At 57.4% G+C, this 16,356-nt stretch overlaps 2 protein-coding genes across 7 annotated transcripts; one reads left to right on the plus strand and one right to left on the minus strand.

Moving 5' to 3' along the window:
- Nucleotides 1-313: 313 nt before the first annotated feature.
- On the plus strand, nucleotides 314-5,306 carry TMEM170A (transmembrane protein 170A). Its single transcript, XM_074913465.1, has 3 exons — nucleotides 314-459; nucleotides 571-741; nucleotides 1,339-5,306. The coding sequence occupies exons 1-3, from the start codon at nucleotides 339-341 to the stop codon at nucleotides 1,467-1,469; spliced, it is 423 nt and encodes a 140-aa protein (XP_074769566.1). The 5' UTR covers nucleotides 314-338; the 3' UTR covers nucleotides 1,470-5,306.
- Nucleotides 5,307-6,008: 702 nt separating this feature from the next.
- SLC12A3 (solute carrier family 12 member 3) lies at nucleotides 6,009-14,956 on the minus strand. Of its 6 annotated transcripts, XM_074912895.1 has the most exons (27): nucleotides 14,475-14,956; nucleotides 14,115-14,261; nucleotides 13,784-13,859; nucleotides 13,533-13,628; nucleotides 13,226-13,365; nucleotides 12,905-13,015; nucleotides 12,601-12,712; nucleotides 12,217-12,347; nucleotides 11,873-11,957; nucleotides 11,345-11,499; nucleotides 10,913-11,020; nucleotides 10,534-10,657; nucleotides 10,325-10,426; nucleotides 10,072-10,227; nucleotides 9,895-9,994; nucleotides 9,371-9,482; nucleotides 8,672-8,812; nucleotides 8,388-8,494; nucleotides 8,142-8,224; nucleotides 7,909-7,980; nucleotides 7,784-7,786; nucleotides 7,617-7,721; nucleotides 7,317-7,428; nucleotides 6,938-7,024; nucleotides 6,716-6,851; nucleotides 6,537-6,604; nucleotides 6,009-6,162 (listed from the first exon to the last, which is right to left on the minus strand). In XM_074912895.1, the coding sequence occupies exons 1-27, from the start codon at nucleotides 14,772-14,774 to the stop codon at nucleotides 6,021-6,023; spliced, it is 3,111 nt and encodes a 1,036-aa protein (XP_074768996.1). In that variant the 5' UTR covers nucleotides 14,775-14,956; the 3' UTR covers nucleotides 6,009-6,020. The 6 variants fall into 6 exon arrangements, with proteins under 6 accessions (XP_074768996.1, XP_074768995.1, XP_074768997.1 ...); XM_074912894.1 differs by lacking the exon at nucleotides 7,784-7,786 and having other exon boundaries at nucleotides 7,617-7,718; nucleotides 14,475-14,955; XM_074912896.1 differs by lacking the exons at nucleotides 7,784-7,786; nucleotides 10,325-10,426 and having other exon boundaries at nucleotides 7,617-7,718; nucleotides 14,475-14,955.
- Between the last annotated feature and the right edge of the window lie 1,400 nt (nucleotides 14,957-16,356).

The raw sequence follows: 16,356 nt of genomic DNA on the forward strand, positions 1-16,356 counted from the left end.
GCCCCGAGCGCCCCCTGGCGGGGCGGGAGGTGGCTGCGCCTCCAAAGCGGCGCCGAGCACGGGGAGCAGAGACGAGCTCGCAGGCAGCCGGCTAGAGCGTCCCCCCAGCGCCCGGCGCCTCCAGTGCTGAGGCCTCCCAGCATTCTTTGCGGCCGACAGCCGTTCCCATGGCAGCGCGGGGGTGGGGACAGGGCCCGGCTGCCCGGGCGCCCTCGGCGAGCGGCGGTTGGCGGAGAGTCTTGCCTGTCACCGTGCGGCGCTTCCCATTGGCTAGAACGGGCGGAAGGGGGCAGGCGGAAGAGGAGCCCGCGGATGGCGGCGGCGGGGCCGGTGAGGGGATGGAGGGCGGCGAGTCGGGCGGCGGCGGCGGCGGGCTCCTGCAGCAGATCCTCAGCCTCCGCCTGGTGCCCCGCGTGGGAAATGGCACCACCTACTCCAGCCCGCTCTCCACTTTCCCAGGTACCCTCCCCGTTGCGGGGCCTGCTCGGAGTGGGGCCCTCCCGCCTCCTCTGCCGGCCTCCCTGAGGGCCTGCGGGCCCCGAGCATGCCTCACAGCCCTTCTCTCCACAGAGATGTGGTATGGTGTCTTCCTGTGGGCCCTCGTCTCATCCCTCTCCTTCCACGTCCCGGCAGCTTTGCTAGCGCTCTTCACGCTCAGGCACCACAAGTACGGCAGGTTCATGTCCGTGAGCCTCCTGCTGATGGGCATCGTGGGACCCATTACTGCCGGCATCCTAACAAGTACGGTAGATGCTCGAAAATACCGACCAGGTGGCTCTGTAGTGATCAGAGTTTGCTTTCGGGAGCGCACCGAACCGCGGCATTCCCCGGGGTAGAGGAGATTAATGTTTTGGCTGTGTTCTCCCCTTGCCCCGTGTTTGAACTGGACCATCCCACCTATCGAGCTCTTTGTCGGTGGCCCCAAACATGCTTGTCAGGTGCAGCACCAGGTGGGCTTTCAGGTTTCTAAGCACCCAGAGAAAAAACAGTCGCACATTTGGTGTCTCAGCCCAGAACTGGGTAATGTTTACAGCATGTGGGCTATGGTGTAGAGGATCTTGTGAGTATGTCCAAAACTGTGCCAACCTCCACACCTTCTGGAGGCCTCAGCAGAGTTTCACCACCAATTTACCCACTGCTGCCAGCATGTGTTGGTTACTGGCTGAGGTTTGTCACGGCAAAAACCCAGTCTGGCATTCCTGCCAGCCCGTGTGCAGGGGTTCAGGGCCCTTTCCCGCAGACCCCCCTGTTCAATGCCCTATTCTCGCATCCTCTGAGTATTCCCCCTTTGTCCCTGAGGTACAACATTGATGTTTCAGCTATTTCCCCTCTCCACAGGTGCTGCCATTGCTGGAGTTTACAGAGCTGCAGGGAAAAAAATGATTCCCTTTGAAGCCCTCATTTTGGGAGTGGGCCAGACATTCTGCGTGGTGGTTGTTTCGTTTCTACGGATTTTAGCCACTCTCTAGCTCTTCTTCAGACTCTAGAGTTCACAAATTGAAGGGAGAACAAAGGATCTGTTGCCTGCACCAACTCTGAAACAAATCATGAGAGAGCACAACTTGAGGCTTGCCTCAGTGTGTGCTGCCTCCACTGGTTAAAGTCTACAGGAAGCTTGCTCCTGCCTCCAGGTGGCTTGAAATTAAGCTAAAAATTATGAATTTTGTTACTTTTTGGTAACATTAAGTGCCAAGTGAAACTTTATTTCTCTGGAGGATAGGAAAATGGCTTCCAGAGGAGGAGGCCCACATACCTTTTACCCGCGATGAATTGTAGTGACAGGATGTAACTAAGATGTAACACGGGCTGTTCTGGGGTAGGAACAGTTCTACAGAGTGACTGGGATGTCTTCAGAGCTCACTTAATGTTTTGATCCTCTACTGCTTTGTTTGCAGTGAGCCTGAAGCTCTTTTAATGTGAATTTTTTAAATGAGAAAATTAATTTGTTTTCTTCCTGGCTCTCAATTCCTAATACCAGGTCTTGGTCATAGTGACTTTGGGAGCAGCAAAAGGAAAAATCACTTTAGACAGATGAAAGTGCAAATTAGTGTCTGAGAGCTGTGACTATGAATGCTGCAGTGGGGAAAAACTGTTGTAGAGAAGATTCTCGGTTTTTTTGAATTTTATTACGGTTAAGCTCTTCTGGCTCTGTGTACCTTCTGCCTGAGAGGCCAAGCACAGCTGAAGGGGTGCTACGCCCCACTGCCCACACTAGGAATCCCAGGGCGCCTGTGTGAGTGTGTGCTGTTCCTTCTCGGGCTCTGAAAGAGACTCATAATTTTAAACTTCTCTGTTCTGCTTTTACTTCCTGATCACGTTTACATTGGTGTAGCAGAATTGGGTGTCTTTGCTGATTGCCAGTCAGAGAGGGACCTGGGGGTGTTATTTGACAGCCAGCTGAACAGGAGCCAGCAGTGTGCCCACGTGGCCAGGAAGGCCAATGGCATCCTGGCTTGTGTCAGCAATAGCGTGGCCAGCAGGGACAGGGAAGGGATCTTGCCCCTGTACTCGGCACTGGTGAGGCCGCACCTCGATTCCTGGGTTCAGTTTTGGGCCCCTCACTACAAAAAGGACATTGTATGACTCGAGCGTGTCCAGAGAAGGGCAACGGAGCTGGTGCAGGGTCTGGAGCACAGGTCTGATGAGGAGCAGCTGAGGGGACTGGGGGGGTTTAGTCTGGAGAAGAGGAGGCTGAGGGGAGACCTCCTGGCCCTCTACAGCTCCCTGAAAGGAGGGTGCAGAGAGGGGGGATGAGTCTCTTTAACCAAGTAGTAAGTGACAGGACAAGAGGGAATGGCCTCAAGTTGCCCCAGGGAAGGTTTAGACTGGATATTAGGAAGCATTTCTTTCCAGAGGGGGTTGTTGGGCGTTGGAATGGGCTGCCCAGGGAGGTGATGGAGTCCCCATCCCTGCAGGTGTTTAAGAGTAGAGTCGACATAGCACTGAGGGATCTGGTGTATTTGGGAATGGTTAGCTCATGGTTGGACTGGATCTTCAAGGTCTTTTCCAACCGAGACGATTCTGTGGTTCTGTGATATGTAAACATCACTGGCCAACTGATAGAAAATCCAGCACGCTGCTGCTTCGGTGACCGCGCTGGTGAGAACTTCATGGCCGGCACTGGCTTCTTGTGACTTGAGGCTTCCCGGCTGCAGAGGCGGGAGCACGCTGTGTTTTCGGCATCCAGCCCGCAGCGTGCCGCTGGGTGGGTGCCTGTGAGGGTCCCAGGGAGAGCCTGGGTGATTCTCGTGACTGTCAGGCACGAGCCATGTGAACACAGCCCCAGACCAACCCTTTCCAGCAGGCAGTGTGCTCTCCTCTAATGAACTGTTTTAGTTTGTTTTAAGTGGCTTTTAACTAACTCTTAGATCTACCCTCTTGCCTGGAGGCATGCCACATGGCTGGAGCTGTCAGGGGGCTAGCTGGGGGCTTTCTGGGGGCTTGGTTTTTTTGGAGCCCTTGGGGAAGCTGCAGTTATATCCCATGGATGTGGCTGGGCAGTGTAGCCAGCCCCGTGGATTTACTGTGGTCCTGGTTGGTTTATTACCAGCTGACATTCATGTGGGCTGCCGAGGGAAGGTGTTCCTGTGTCCACCCTCCCAGGATACATGTCCCTTCTGTGTTTTTGCTGAACTCCTTTGGTTTCCAAATGAGCTCACCGTTTGTACCTGCAAAATTTTGTAAAGCCAGTTATCTTCCATCAAGCCCATGTCCCCTGTGCTGAAACAACCCTCAGCAGGGCCATGTGGTTATCATGAAAACAAACTTCTCTCTATGTACTAACTTCTCCAGAGTGGTCTGTTGACAGTTGATGGATCGAGGTGCTTTTTGGGAGCTACTTACTGAGATTACTCTAAATTTTAGCCCATGTTAATTCAGGGAATAAAGCTGTGCATTTTAGGAAAGACTTTAACATGAATCCTTCTCCTTAGGTGGGTGAGGCCCAAGTAGCATAACCTAGACTAAACTTGGGATCTTCAGATTCAGAATGCCCTGTGTGCTGTGCTGCTTGTAGAGAGCCTGTCTTCCTACCATGGCATTCCCCCAGGGCTTCCCTTCCCTCTTTGCTTCTGCCCTCAGCTAAAAAGCAGGAATAGTGATCTCTCTAGATGTCTTTCTCCCTTCCCACTTCTTATTTCAAATGGCTGTATACTCAGTGTGTGTCCAGAGTGCCTGGTTTAATTCATGGGAATTATCCTGCATTTTCTGGGATGGATTCAAACTTAGAGTAGGCAGATCTGGCCTTACCTTTCAGGTCACACTAGAAACCAGTGTCTGGGCCCCTGCTGTGCTCCCTTTCCCCCCTGCCCCAGTGCCTGGCATCCCTCAGTAGCAAGGACTAAGGTGATTGCAACTGGAAAAGCACTTTTATCAGTGTGCCACATGCTACAGCATGAGGGTGGTTCCAGTGTAGTAGCGGGGCTGAGGCATGCAGGACACAAATCCGGACTGTTAAGAGCTCAGAACAAAGGAAAAAAAAATTGTTTGATAAAATCACTTGGTGCTGAGTGAACTGAAAACTTCTTTTCTACCCACTGTGATCTCCTGAAGTCTCTCGTGGTGGGGAGGTCTGCTTTACTTGACGAGTTGGCAGCTTGGCCACTAATTGGAAATTGAGTGGTTGGAGCCGGTGGTGCCTCTGTGCCCAGGAACCGTGAAATTTTCAGGGAATTCTTGCATGAAAGGTGAGCTGTCAGCTGACTTGTCTTGATGGGTATTAACACTGAGGATGAGTTCTTTGTGTCACCTCGGTACTCGCAGAGCATCCTCCGCCCCCCTGGCTGCCTTCCCAACCTCCCTCTCCAGTAAAACCTGATCCCCAGATCCAGATGGGAAGGAGGAGGAGTCCTGAGCTGATGCACCAGATGGGTCACCGCCGGCATCCGTTTGGTCCTCCCTTTGCTTTCCTTATCCTGAGTGAGGCAAGCACAGGAATCCCTTCAGTTTTCAGCGGGTGGCGGTAGACTTTGCTCAGTCAAACTTGCCAAAAGCTGCAAAGAGCTTGCAAAAATGTCAGTGCTGAGGTGTCCCGGTCTGGGCAGTGCTGTGAACCCCTGGCCAGGGGGCGCAGCCAGGACAAGCTGCTTGCCCTGAAGGAACGTCACTGCTCGAGCTGAGAGTCATGGCCCTGCTCTCTGTGTGCAAACATCCCTGTGCTGGGCTGATTTAGATACTGCCCGGCTTCCTGTCTCACTAACGACTGCAGCTGTCATGAACAAATCTTTGTATGATCGAAAACTCTGTAAATTTTATTTTTCTACTGACTGTTCTAATCCTGGTGGTGATTATCAGTAAATTCTGTAACAATCGAGGCAAATGAAATTGTGTGTTTCTCCTGCAGTGTGACATGGGGTCTGGGTTGTGCTTTTGGAAATGAGCCTTGCTCCTGCCTTGCATAGGGGCAGGTTTCTCCAACCTGGGACCACCTGCACCAGGAAATGTTCTGGTTCTGGGTGTTCATTTTGTCTCCATTAGGAGCCAGACCTGCACCTCAGCTCAAGACGACATTTTGCTGCTGCTTGGCTGTCAGGGATGGGCTCAGCCCGTTTTGAGGCCAGGAGTCCCTGTCCCTGAGTGGAGGTGCAGGGTCCCTGCAGCCCCTGGGCTTGGTGCTGACCCCCCTCCCGTCCCCCTGGGGCAGTTTTCACCCTGGACGGTGGCTTTGCTGGGGCTGTGGATCAGTCCCTGCGTGCTGCTCTGGCTCTCCTGGGAGAGCTCAGGGACTGTCCCATCGCTGTCAGGATGGGACCCCACACCTCAGGGGCATGGTGCTGGCTAAACCCAGAGCGATGCCTGCACCACGGGGCCTGCATTATTTTATATCTACATACAGCCCACAAAAGCTGAGATCACCAAAATGAGTCTTTTGTAAGAGGGTGGCAGCTGTGCATCAGGGGCATTTCCCGAGAGCTGGCAACCACATGCTTGCACTGCTCCCCCAGCCCCCCGGGCGAGTGCGCTCTGAGATCAAAACTGGCCTGAAAAATTAACATCCCGAGTCGGCAGGGATCCCGGAGGCTTTATTGGCAGTAAAAGGTCAGCACATTCTCTTGGTTTCCTCGGGTGAGGATGATGGGGGGTCTCAGGTCCTGCGAGAGGGTCTCGAGCCAGGCCATGTAGAGGGAGCTGGGGCAGCGACCCTTCCTGCCGATGGGCAGCGTGCTGTGGTGGCAGCAAGGGGCTGGCTGAGGCCCAGCCAGCGTGGCCCCCTCCAGCCACCTCCCCCACCCCCCCAGCCAAGCTCCATCCTCAGCCCTTCTCTCAAACCAGTGCTAATTTGTAGGTTATTTCCCTAAAAAGGGGCAACATCTCATACTTGTCCTCCCCCCTCCCGCCCCCCCAACCCGATAGGACCCAGGCCGGACCCTTTGGTGCCTCCCAAGGGCTTTTTCCTGCAGTGCAGCGCCATCCCAGCACAGCGCTGGGGGGGTCTGCCCAGGATAACCCTGTATTGGGGGGGGTGTGTGTGTGTGAACATCCAGAGGGTTCATTTCCACAGGGCAAGAAATGGGCGCGAGGGTGTTGCTGGCACCTACATGGCGATGAGCGCCGCGTCCCGCGAGTAATCCAGCAAAATCTCATTCAGCCTCACTTGTCGGAGTGACTGTGGAGCAAAGAGGATCAAGAAATGCAAAATAATTGTTTCTAAAAGGACTGAATTTTGTCTCAAAAGCAGGAAACCCTTTGTGGGAGCTCTCCCTGGCACCACTGCTACCTTGGCTCTGTTTTTATCGACCTCCTCATCAGAAATCTTCCAGGGACAGCCCTGCCTCATCTCATTCACTGTGGCCTCGTCTTTGAAGCCATCGTTCAGCCTAAAGGGAGCGATCAGGTCGTCGAACCTCTTGATGCTGCAAGACAAGCAGATGGTGCCGGGGAATGGGGTCTGGGCAGGTTTGGGGTGCTGGAAGGGGGAGAAGGGGTGGGGGGTGGTTACTGCTCTGGCCGGGGTTTCTGGTTGATGTCGGGGAGGATGTGGACCTCATGGAAGCCGAGGCGGAACTTGCTCAGCAGAGAGACGATCCTACCAGAGAGAAAAGGGCACGTTTTCCAAAAATTGACAGGGCACGATGGCTCCAGCAGGGACCTGCCCTGGCAGAAACCGCCGCTGCCGTCCTCGGTTTGTGCTTGGGCTTCTCCCACTCTGCAGTCCCACTGATTTTCGGAGGAGTGAGGCAAAGCAGCACAGACCCTGTTGTGGCAAAGCCTGGGGGGCTCGGTGCGGGACACAGCTCCTGCCACCCACCCATGGGGACAGCGGCAGTGGCCGTGTGGCTCAGAGGGGCTGCGGGGTGCCAGCAGCCGCCAGCACTTACGCCTTCCTCTCCTCGTCCATCCTGTTGATCTGCCCGCCGACGAACACCCGGATTTTGCACTTTCCCCACCGCTTCTTGCGCCCCAGGAGGTAGGGGATGAGCAGCGTGAGACCTGTCCCCAAAACACCCCATGGGAGATGCGGCGACCCCGTGGGCTCGCCAGTGCTTCCTTGATGCCGGATGCCCTGGCACCATTCCGCAGGGACCGAGCCCTCCTGGGCACCACGGTGGAGCTGCTGCGTTCGCGTTAGCTGGACAGATGGACGGCGAAGAGCCGCGGCAGCCAAAGGTGGAAGTTACCTCCATCATCAAAGAGCCAGTAAATGTCAATGGTCTTCTTGCCCTGCTCACTCTGGAAGATGGTGCTTGCCTGCTGCTCACCAGCCAAGGCGATAGGATCTGCTGCTGGGGCAAGAGGGTCCTGGTGTTGGCGAGGGGCACCACTGGCCACGGATGAAAGGCACCACTTCCTCCTGGTCCCAGCCCTGCTCCCCGTCGCTGCTCGGAACCCACCCCCTGCCTGCAAACCTTGATCCCCAAAAATAATCCTCAGAGCCAGGGCTGCTCCCAGCAGCCCCAAGCCAGGACCAACCTGTGCCCAGGGCTGCTCTGCCACTGATGCCGTTCTCCTCAGGGTGCTCTGCTGCCTCAAACGTGGGGTTAACTGGGGAGAGAGGACAAGAGCTGTCCCCATCTCCCTCAGTCCCAGCCCAGGAGTCATGTCCCCCCAGGACTGTGACCTTTGCCTGGAGACAGAGTGCCAGGTGGCATGTCCTACAGCTCCGGCATATGTCTGAGCATCCCTGGCTGCCCAAAACCGCTTACTGTGAGCCTGCATCACTCTGGAAACATTCAGCCCTTCCTTCATTCTCATTAAGCACACACCATACTTGAAATCAAAGGCGTCACTGGAAGGAGGGAGGAGAAGGCAGTTAACGGTGGCTGGCTTGTGGGGAGCACAAGCACTGGCAGCACTGCCAGCCCGGCCCGACCCTGCACGCGTGGCTGCAGCGTCCCCGCACACCACCGTGGGGCCACTTCCCCGGGGCAGAGGAGCCGGCGTGGCCGTACTGCAGGATGCCCACGTAGTCCTCCAGGCTCTGCGGGGACGCCATCTGCCAGTTCCTCTTGTAGCCCAGCACCAGGATGTTGGGTCTCATCTTCCCAAGGCCAGCAGCCTACGGATAGATGTCCCCGTGAGACCCCTCTGCAGGGCAGACGGACATGGGTGGTGTCAGTCTGCAGGGGAGCCACACAAAGGTGGGGGCCTGGAGATCAGGGAGGGGGTTCAGAGTCCACCGAGCTGTGATGGAAGAGGAGGGACCCTGAAGGTTGATGGTTGAGGATGGCCCTACCTGGATGAGCATTTGGACGCCAATTCTGAGATCCTCAGCCACCACATCTGTGTAGAAAGCCTTGATCTTCCTCTTCACAAGCCACTTGGTGTGGCCGTCTGCCATCAGCCGGGACTCCGGCATCTTCTGCTTCCGCGGTCCCTGGGGGGAGCAGGGGCAGGGGCTGAGGCACAGGTGGCCCCTTCCAGCTGATGGTCTTGCCGCCAAGGACCTCTAGCTCTTCTCTTCCCAAATCATTGGCAAGACCTGGATGTAACCACTGCACACATGGGAGGTTGCAATCACAGCAAGAAAAAGCAGATTTTGGGAGTCAACAGCCAACGCACACAATGCCAGCAGTCCCCTGGCTGTATCGAGCTGGTGTTTGCTGCACCCATGTCTCCAGTTGCTCATGAGGCTTCAGGGCTGCAGGACCACCCCTGTCCTCTGAGCAACCGCCTCATCCTACCACATCTTTGCTTCAGCAATTAATTGTCAAGGGGAAGCCGTTAGCCCACAGGGACATCCCAGTGCTTCATCAATATTGCTTAACAAGCTGGAGAGGCTTCCAGACAAAACATTTCATCATTCAGTGGCACATAAATGGGCACATTTCAATCCCCATCCCATGAGCCCACCAGGACGCATCTGGACTTCCCAGCCCACAGGTGGGCAGAGCCCCCAGGACAAGGAACCAGCTGGCTTTTGCAGGTGACTCACAATCAGCACGTTGCCACAGAGCATCAGGCTGAGGTTCTTGGTGAACGTCCCCACGAAATCCACCAGAGCTGGGCGGAAGTTGGGAGGGCCAGTCAGCACCAGGCACTGCGGTCTGCGGACAGGGAGAGAAACATGGGCACAGGCTGGTACTTTGGAGGTGCTGAGCCTCTCTGGAACAAGCTGCGTCTCTTCTCCCATGCCTGGCCAGCAGCAACTATAGGGAGTATCTTTAGGATGAGATGAAATCACATGGCTGAGGATTCAGCCTCAGTGTTTGGTCTTTTTATATCGGATGAGACCAACGTGTCTGCATCTGCCTGGTATGGGGATGGCAAGCTTTGCCCTGCCCACACAGCAAAGACGTGGGATTTTGGAGACTGCCACATTTTGTTGGGGCTCCCAGTTACTGAGGATGGTGGTGAGGAGGTGGCTGTGGCATGAGGCTGTGCTGGGTTTGCCACCAGCAGTGGCTGGCCCTGCATCACTCTTCCTCTGTGCCCAGCACCAAGTTGAGCTGCCCTTGCCTGTAGTTCTTGATGTGCTCATCCACTTCGCTCAGCCCCACCGAGTAGTTGAGGGCCATGTTGTACGAGCTGGCTTGCATGGAGGAGCCCCAGTTGACATCTACATGGGGGAGATGGATTAACAACGGGGCCAGACACGTCCTGGGGCATCGCCGGTGCCGGGTTACTGCCACGCACCCGGCTTTTTGTAGAGGACGTATCCCAGGAGGAAGATGACGATGCCAAAGGCAATGAGGGCCGCCCACCAGGTCAGCAGGAACATGATCACCACCGAGACGGTGGCCCCAAAGAGCGCGGCCCACTTGCTGTAATACCGAAAGGAGGGTCGCCAGCCTGCAGGCAAACACACAGAGCGGCCGCTGCCGGGATGGGGAGTTGCACGGGGAGCCGCATGGCGTGGCACGGCGCGGCACGGCCCGGCACGGCCCACCTGGGGAGTTGGTGATGGAGGCGTGGAAGCAGCTGAAGTTGATGAGGGCATAGGAGCAGAGGAAGAAGTTGGAGATGATGGGGGCGATGGCGTTGAGCTCAGCTGCGGGAAGGAGGAAGAGGAGGAGGAGAGAGGGCTGTCAGCAGCAGGGACTGAGCGACCTGGCTGGCAGCGGGCACCAGAAGGGCGCCGGGGCGGCAAGCACCCACCGATGAGGATGAAGCCAATGGCAATGATGTAGGTGAGCATGTAGCCACGGATGGGCTCGCTGTTCCTCCCATAGCCCTTCCCAAAGAAGCCTATGAGAGGGTAGAGCTGGTCCTTGCAGAGACACTGTGGGGAGAGACACGTTGGGGACAGCGGGCTTTGCTGGGGACATGGGATGACAGCATCATGGTGGCTCTTACACCCATAAGAGCAAGGGCTGAACTGGCCTCATGCCTTCGCCAGTGGCAGCATCCTCCTCACCCCAGGGCTGCTCATGGCTGCAAAGCCCTGCAGTGCTGGCTCACGCCCAGGAGCATCGCCTGCTCCTGCTGCCAGGCTCAGGAATGTGAGCTGGGAGACACAGACACACCACTTCCTCACCTGGAAGACTTTGGGGGCTGAGACAAGGCAGGCCAGTGCCGAGGAGAGGGTAGCGCCAAAAATCCCCGCCGTGATGAGGGGGCCGAATCCAGACACCATGCTCATGCTCTGCCCAAAAAACAGGTCATCAGGAACCCCGGCACCCCCAGCGCCCCAACCTCTGCCCTGGCCCTAAGGGATTTCCAGCCCCTGGGCCCCATCCTGCTGCCCTCAGTACTTTCCCATCAACATTATCCAGGCAACAAAGTCCAGCCACGTCCAAAAGCCCAAGGAAGATGCGCTCCCCAGTGCATCCTCATTACACAGGGGCTTTAATGGCACAGGTGCCTCCCAGGATGCGGGGGGCATGGGGCTGCCCCAGGAAACCCATCCCTTGTGGCACAAACCCAGCCAGGAGCAGGGCCCAGGACGGGTGATGGTGCCGAGCAGCACCTGGTAGTAGTTGCTGAGCCCGTATCGGCAGCTTTGCCGCTGGGCGCAGGCGGTGAAGTTCCAGCCATAGCCGCAGGCCAGTCCCTCGCAGCCCGGCGAGCCCAACGGCACGCTGTCATTCAGGCTGCCCGAGGCATCCCGGACCACGCAGGCACCTGGGGGGACACGCAGCACTGCCCACTCACCTCCTGCACCATCCCAGCAGCCCTCCGGGGGGGCTGGAGCAGGGCTGGCATCTCTCTGCGGTTTCATGCAATCCAGCCCCACATCCCTGCAACATCCCCCGGGTCCCTGCCACGGGGCTGCCCCGCTGCACGATGGCTGTGAGCAATGCCGTGAGCTGCGATGCCAACCCAGGAGGACTTTGCCCCCCGTGGGAGCAGGAAGGAGGGTTGGCACCTGCAGCTCTTGCCCGAGGTATCAGTGCCAGCATCCACAGCTTGCTCCCAGCTCCCACGCCCTGCATCCTCCCAGGCCCATTTTGGGGTGGGGGGTCCCACCCAGCTCACCCAAGGACGTGCCACTTACCAATTGTAGCAGAAAGCACCAGGTAAGACACGGTGGTCCAGAAGATGGCCATCAAAGTGCCCTTGGGGATGGCCACAGCAGGATCCTGCCCAAGGGAGTCACAGAGAGATGTCAGACAGCTTTCCAGCAGAACCACTAAAATGGCATTTTAATTGCGGCTGCTAGACAGGATGAATTTTAATTCACTGCGACACAGAACCAGAGAGCGTCTCTTGCCTGAGCCTTCCCCAAAGTTTCCAGAAGAAATAAAATGGGATCTAAGTTGGATCAAAACCAAAGCCCCAGGGAAAATGGGGCTTGAGCCCTGAGAAATGCCAGCTCGGGCAGCAACAGTCAAAACCCACCTTCAGGTCACCTGAAATGTTGGCTCCAGCCAGGATGCCAGTTGCTGACGGGAAGAAAATGGAAAACAAGCCGAAGAAGGAGCCCTCGGGTCCACGCCAGCTGGGCACAAAGTTCTGGGCAAAAATGTCAGCTGGGGAGGAAGCAGAGGAGAAGCATTTGGGGCCTCCCAACCACCATTCTCCTGGCTGAAGCATCTCAGTGTTGGACAGAGGCACACCGCTGGTGGCAGGTCCCCCGTGAGAGGCAAACACCTGCTTTTAATGACATCTCTCAGCGAGGAGCACCTTCCCACAGCAAACTGCTCCCTCAGAAGCCACAGAGAGCCAGGCTCCAGCGATGCACATGGACCTGTTGAGTGTCACCCCAACCCATGGTGGACCCACCTCGATAGCTGAAGAAGCCCTTTGCTTGCTTCTCGGCAGTGGCTGGGATCACTGTCCCCACCAGGTAATTTATGAAGGAAACCAAGATGACCAGGAAAAACAGTATCTGTGCCTGGCAGACCAGAAAGAGCCACCTGAGGGGTTGGGGTTTGGGCACCAAAGAGGGTGAAAAACTCATTAGGAGAAACCCTTGTCTGATTTTGGGGAGTTATGGGCATCCTCTGCTCCTCGAATGCCCGGCAGGCAGCAGGGACGGCTCTGATCAGTCCAGGGGAATAAGGTGAGCAGGAGAAGTGAGCGTTACCTTGGCCTCCCACTCCATGCCGGCCAGGGAGATGCCCAGCAGCACTGTCACGGTGACCACCCCGATGATGCGGATGTCGTTGGTGGGGTCCACGATGAGGGAGTTGTGCTCCTGGGGAGGGGAAACCACCCACAACTTGGAAATAACCCTTTTTCTTACCAAACCACTGGGATTACAACAAGTTTTAGCAGCTGGTGGTTGATTATCTGTGGCCCAACAGGAGCACAAATGTTGATAATTAATACAGCGTGTGTGTGGAGGAGGTGGGGATGGAGGAGGTGAGGGGTGGGACCCAGGGAACACACAGAGCCACTTTCTCACCTGCAGCAGGTCCCGGACAGTTTCGGCGAAGCCCACCGTGTGCATGGCCACAGCCACCGCGTTTGCAAAGGCGAAGATCAGCCCGATGGAGCCGCCCAGCTCTGGCCCAAGGCTCCGCGAGATGAGGAAGTAGGTGCCCCCTAAGGTGGTGGGAACATGCCGTGGTGTTACCTGCCTCCACGATGTGTTTTCAGGGGCCCCCCTGCACCTCGCAGCCCGTGCTAGGAGTTTATGTCCACAGGGCAGCCCCAGGGTGGAGGAGACCCACCCCGGGGTGGCCAGAGGCTGTGCTGGGAGCGCACGCTACCTGACTTCACTTTGCCGTTGGTGGATATGGCGGAGATGGACAAGCCGGTGATGGTGGTCACTGTCACGGACATCAGGATGATGAGCCATGTCAGGGCTGCAGGGAGAGGACATGGCTTTGTTCCTGTGTCTCCCAGCCCCACAGAGCCCCCCCACATCATCCCATGCTCGATGCTGCTGGCTTCCACCCCCCCATGGGTGTTTTGGGCCACTGGTGCTGCCATCCTGCCCGTGATGTGCCACAGCACCCACCGATTCCCGCCTGGGCCGTGATCCAGGGTAGGCGCAGGTAGAGGATGACTCCCCAGATGTTCAGCATGCAGCGGATCTGGGGGGACAGAGAGGGGGAGCGGCCCTCAGAGTGCAGGCACCCAGGGAGGGCTGGGGCCACGCCGGCTCCCCTGCTGCTCCGAGCAAAAAACAACCCACTGCGGAGGACAGGGGAATCGTTCTGAGTGCAGAAGCTTACAGAAAAAAAGATATATATTGGGAAAAACATCACGATGAGGGGCAAATACATCGTGCCTCTGTTTCAGGGGTGGGAGGGCAGGATGATGCTCCCCATGGGATGAGTCGCACTCACCATCACACCCTTCACCCACCCGAAGCGGACGGGCTCCGGCGTGGGGGCTCTGCCGGGCTCCCCCGCCGCCTCCTCCGGCCCGGGCTCCGGGAGGCCGTTGCTCCGCTGCGGGTCGGACACCGGGGTGCGGAGGTGGCCTGGGTCAGGCTGTGGGGACAGGGGAAGGGTGGTGAGGGCGGGCAGGGCTGAAGGTAGCCAGCCGTTCCCAGAAGGTGCAGGTGGGGCGAGAGCTCTGGCTGAATGCACAGCTGGAAACAGCTGGATTGTCCCTCCCGGGGAAGTGCTGGACCCATCGCAGGGAGCGGTGGCACGGGCAAAGGATGCCGGAGGTGCCGGCGGCACGGCCGAACCCCACCTTACCTTGAGGATGGAGTGCAGGTCCGCCAGCGAGGGCCTGCCCTTCCCGGCATCGCGCACCCCCTTGCTGTTGGCGTAGTGCTCGTAGGCGGGCACCACGTCCACCGTGTTGTAGCCAAAGGTCCTGGTGCAGAGGGTGCCGCCGGAGAGGTGGGTGGGGTGGGCGCTGTCGCAGCCGGCCCCCTCGGCGGGTGCGTAGGGACCCCAGCCGCCCTCCTCCATGCCCAGGAGGGTGCTGATGGTGAAGCGGCCGCTGCAGCGGGCCGGGGCAGCGGGCAGCTCCGGGACAGGCAGCTCGGCCATTGCCCCTGCCCAGGTGCCTGCTGGGCAAGGGCCAGAGCAGAGAGGGGCTCCCCGGCTTTATACCCAGCAAAACCGGAGAGAGGCAACTGGCACCCACCCGCTGCTGCTGCTAACAGGGGAAAGGAATCGGCTCGAACCACCCAGAGCTGGTCAGGGGGAAAAAAATAGCTGGAAGGGATATCAAAACCGCCATAATCAGTATCGCTGCCTCCCAGCGCTTGATGGGGGCAGTGATAACGGATTTGAGATTAAGTCCCAAGGACAGATCGGCAGAGAAACACAGTCCTGAGTTTGCCTCTGGCCCCAACCCAGGAACATTCAGTTCCCACCAGGATTTATTATGGAAAATGGGAGCAAGACTCCCACGCACCCTCACCCTTCCTTGGGATACTGCCCCAGACCCGGCGGATCCTGTAAACCATCTTGGCCTGCCTCTGAGTTGCTGCCTGTGGCACTGAGCTGTGCTGGATGCGAGGAGGGAAACAGCCCCTTTCTCTCAGGGTGAATCCAGGGGGAAGGGGGGTGTGTGTGACACAGAGGGGTGGGAGGGATACCCCTGCCTGGGAGCTGATGCCAAGGGGCTGGAAAGGGGGATGGAAGAGCTGGGGGACACAGAGCAGACACAGTCCCTTCATGATTGCCCAGGGCTGGAGCTGGCAGCTCTGTGGTACCAGGCAGCAGAGATGCCCACAGTCCCACAACCCCCCTCCCCTCCCAACCCCAAGGAGGGGGAACTGCTGAGCATCCAGCGTTCAAACCCCCCCCCAATCCCACCCGATTTAAGAAGCCACTTAAACCCTTCCCCACACCACACAAAACACAAGCTGAGGCCACGCTGCTGCTCAGTGTTCAGCCTACAGCCACGGGCAGGTGAGGACAGGGGGAGGGCTGTGCATCTTTTATACTTCTGCAGCTGCTGTCACATGTGCTCTTAAAGATAAGATCGCTGAAGACAGCGGGCAATAAAATTTGAGGGCAGCACCAGAACCCATTTGAATTTCAGCCCCCTGTGCTTTGCAAGTTAATGGAAAATTCGGGCTGCCTACACTGCTGCCTCTGGCTGTCTTTTGCATTCACGCACAAATTTTAACCTGCTTCCTGAGGACTTGCTTCAGCCCTGGTGTATGTTTGTGTGCGAGCAGACACCATCCACAATTGCATGAGCCCCACGTGGGCCAGCAAGCACCCGCTTACCCGAGAAGCCGAGGACAGGCAGCCCTGCCTGCAGCACTCCCCTGCCTGCACCCGCATGGCTCAGCCCTCACAATGCCTGGGCAGCGCCGGGCAAAAGGCGGTGGCGCAGGCGGTGCCGCTGCTGCCGGCCTCAGGAGCAGGGAGAGGGGAGCTCAGGACAAGGAAAAAGCCTCACCCCAGCACCTCATGCAGCACCTTCTGCAAGGTAGACACCAGCTTCCTCTCACAACCACAGATGCAGCAGCACACTCATGCCCAGCAGAAATGGCTTTATTTTTAGAACCTCATTATTTCATCCAAAACGCTAACTTGCCCAAACCAACACAAAGTCTCTTAAATGGGGATGTGTGGGGGTGTCTGTTAAATGCAGCACGGTCAAAGATGCTCC

The sequence above is a fragment of the Athene noctua genome, chromosome 9, assembly GCF_965140245.1.
Source record: "Athene noctua chromosome 9, bAthNoc1.hap1.1, whole genome shotgun sequence".
Taxonomy (NCBI): Eukaryota; Metazoa; Chordata; class Aves; order Strigiformes; family Strigidae; genus Athene; species Athene noctua.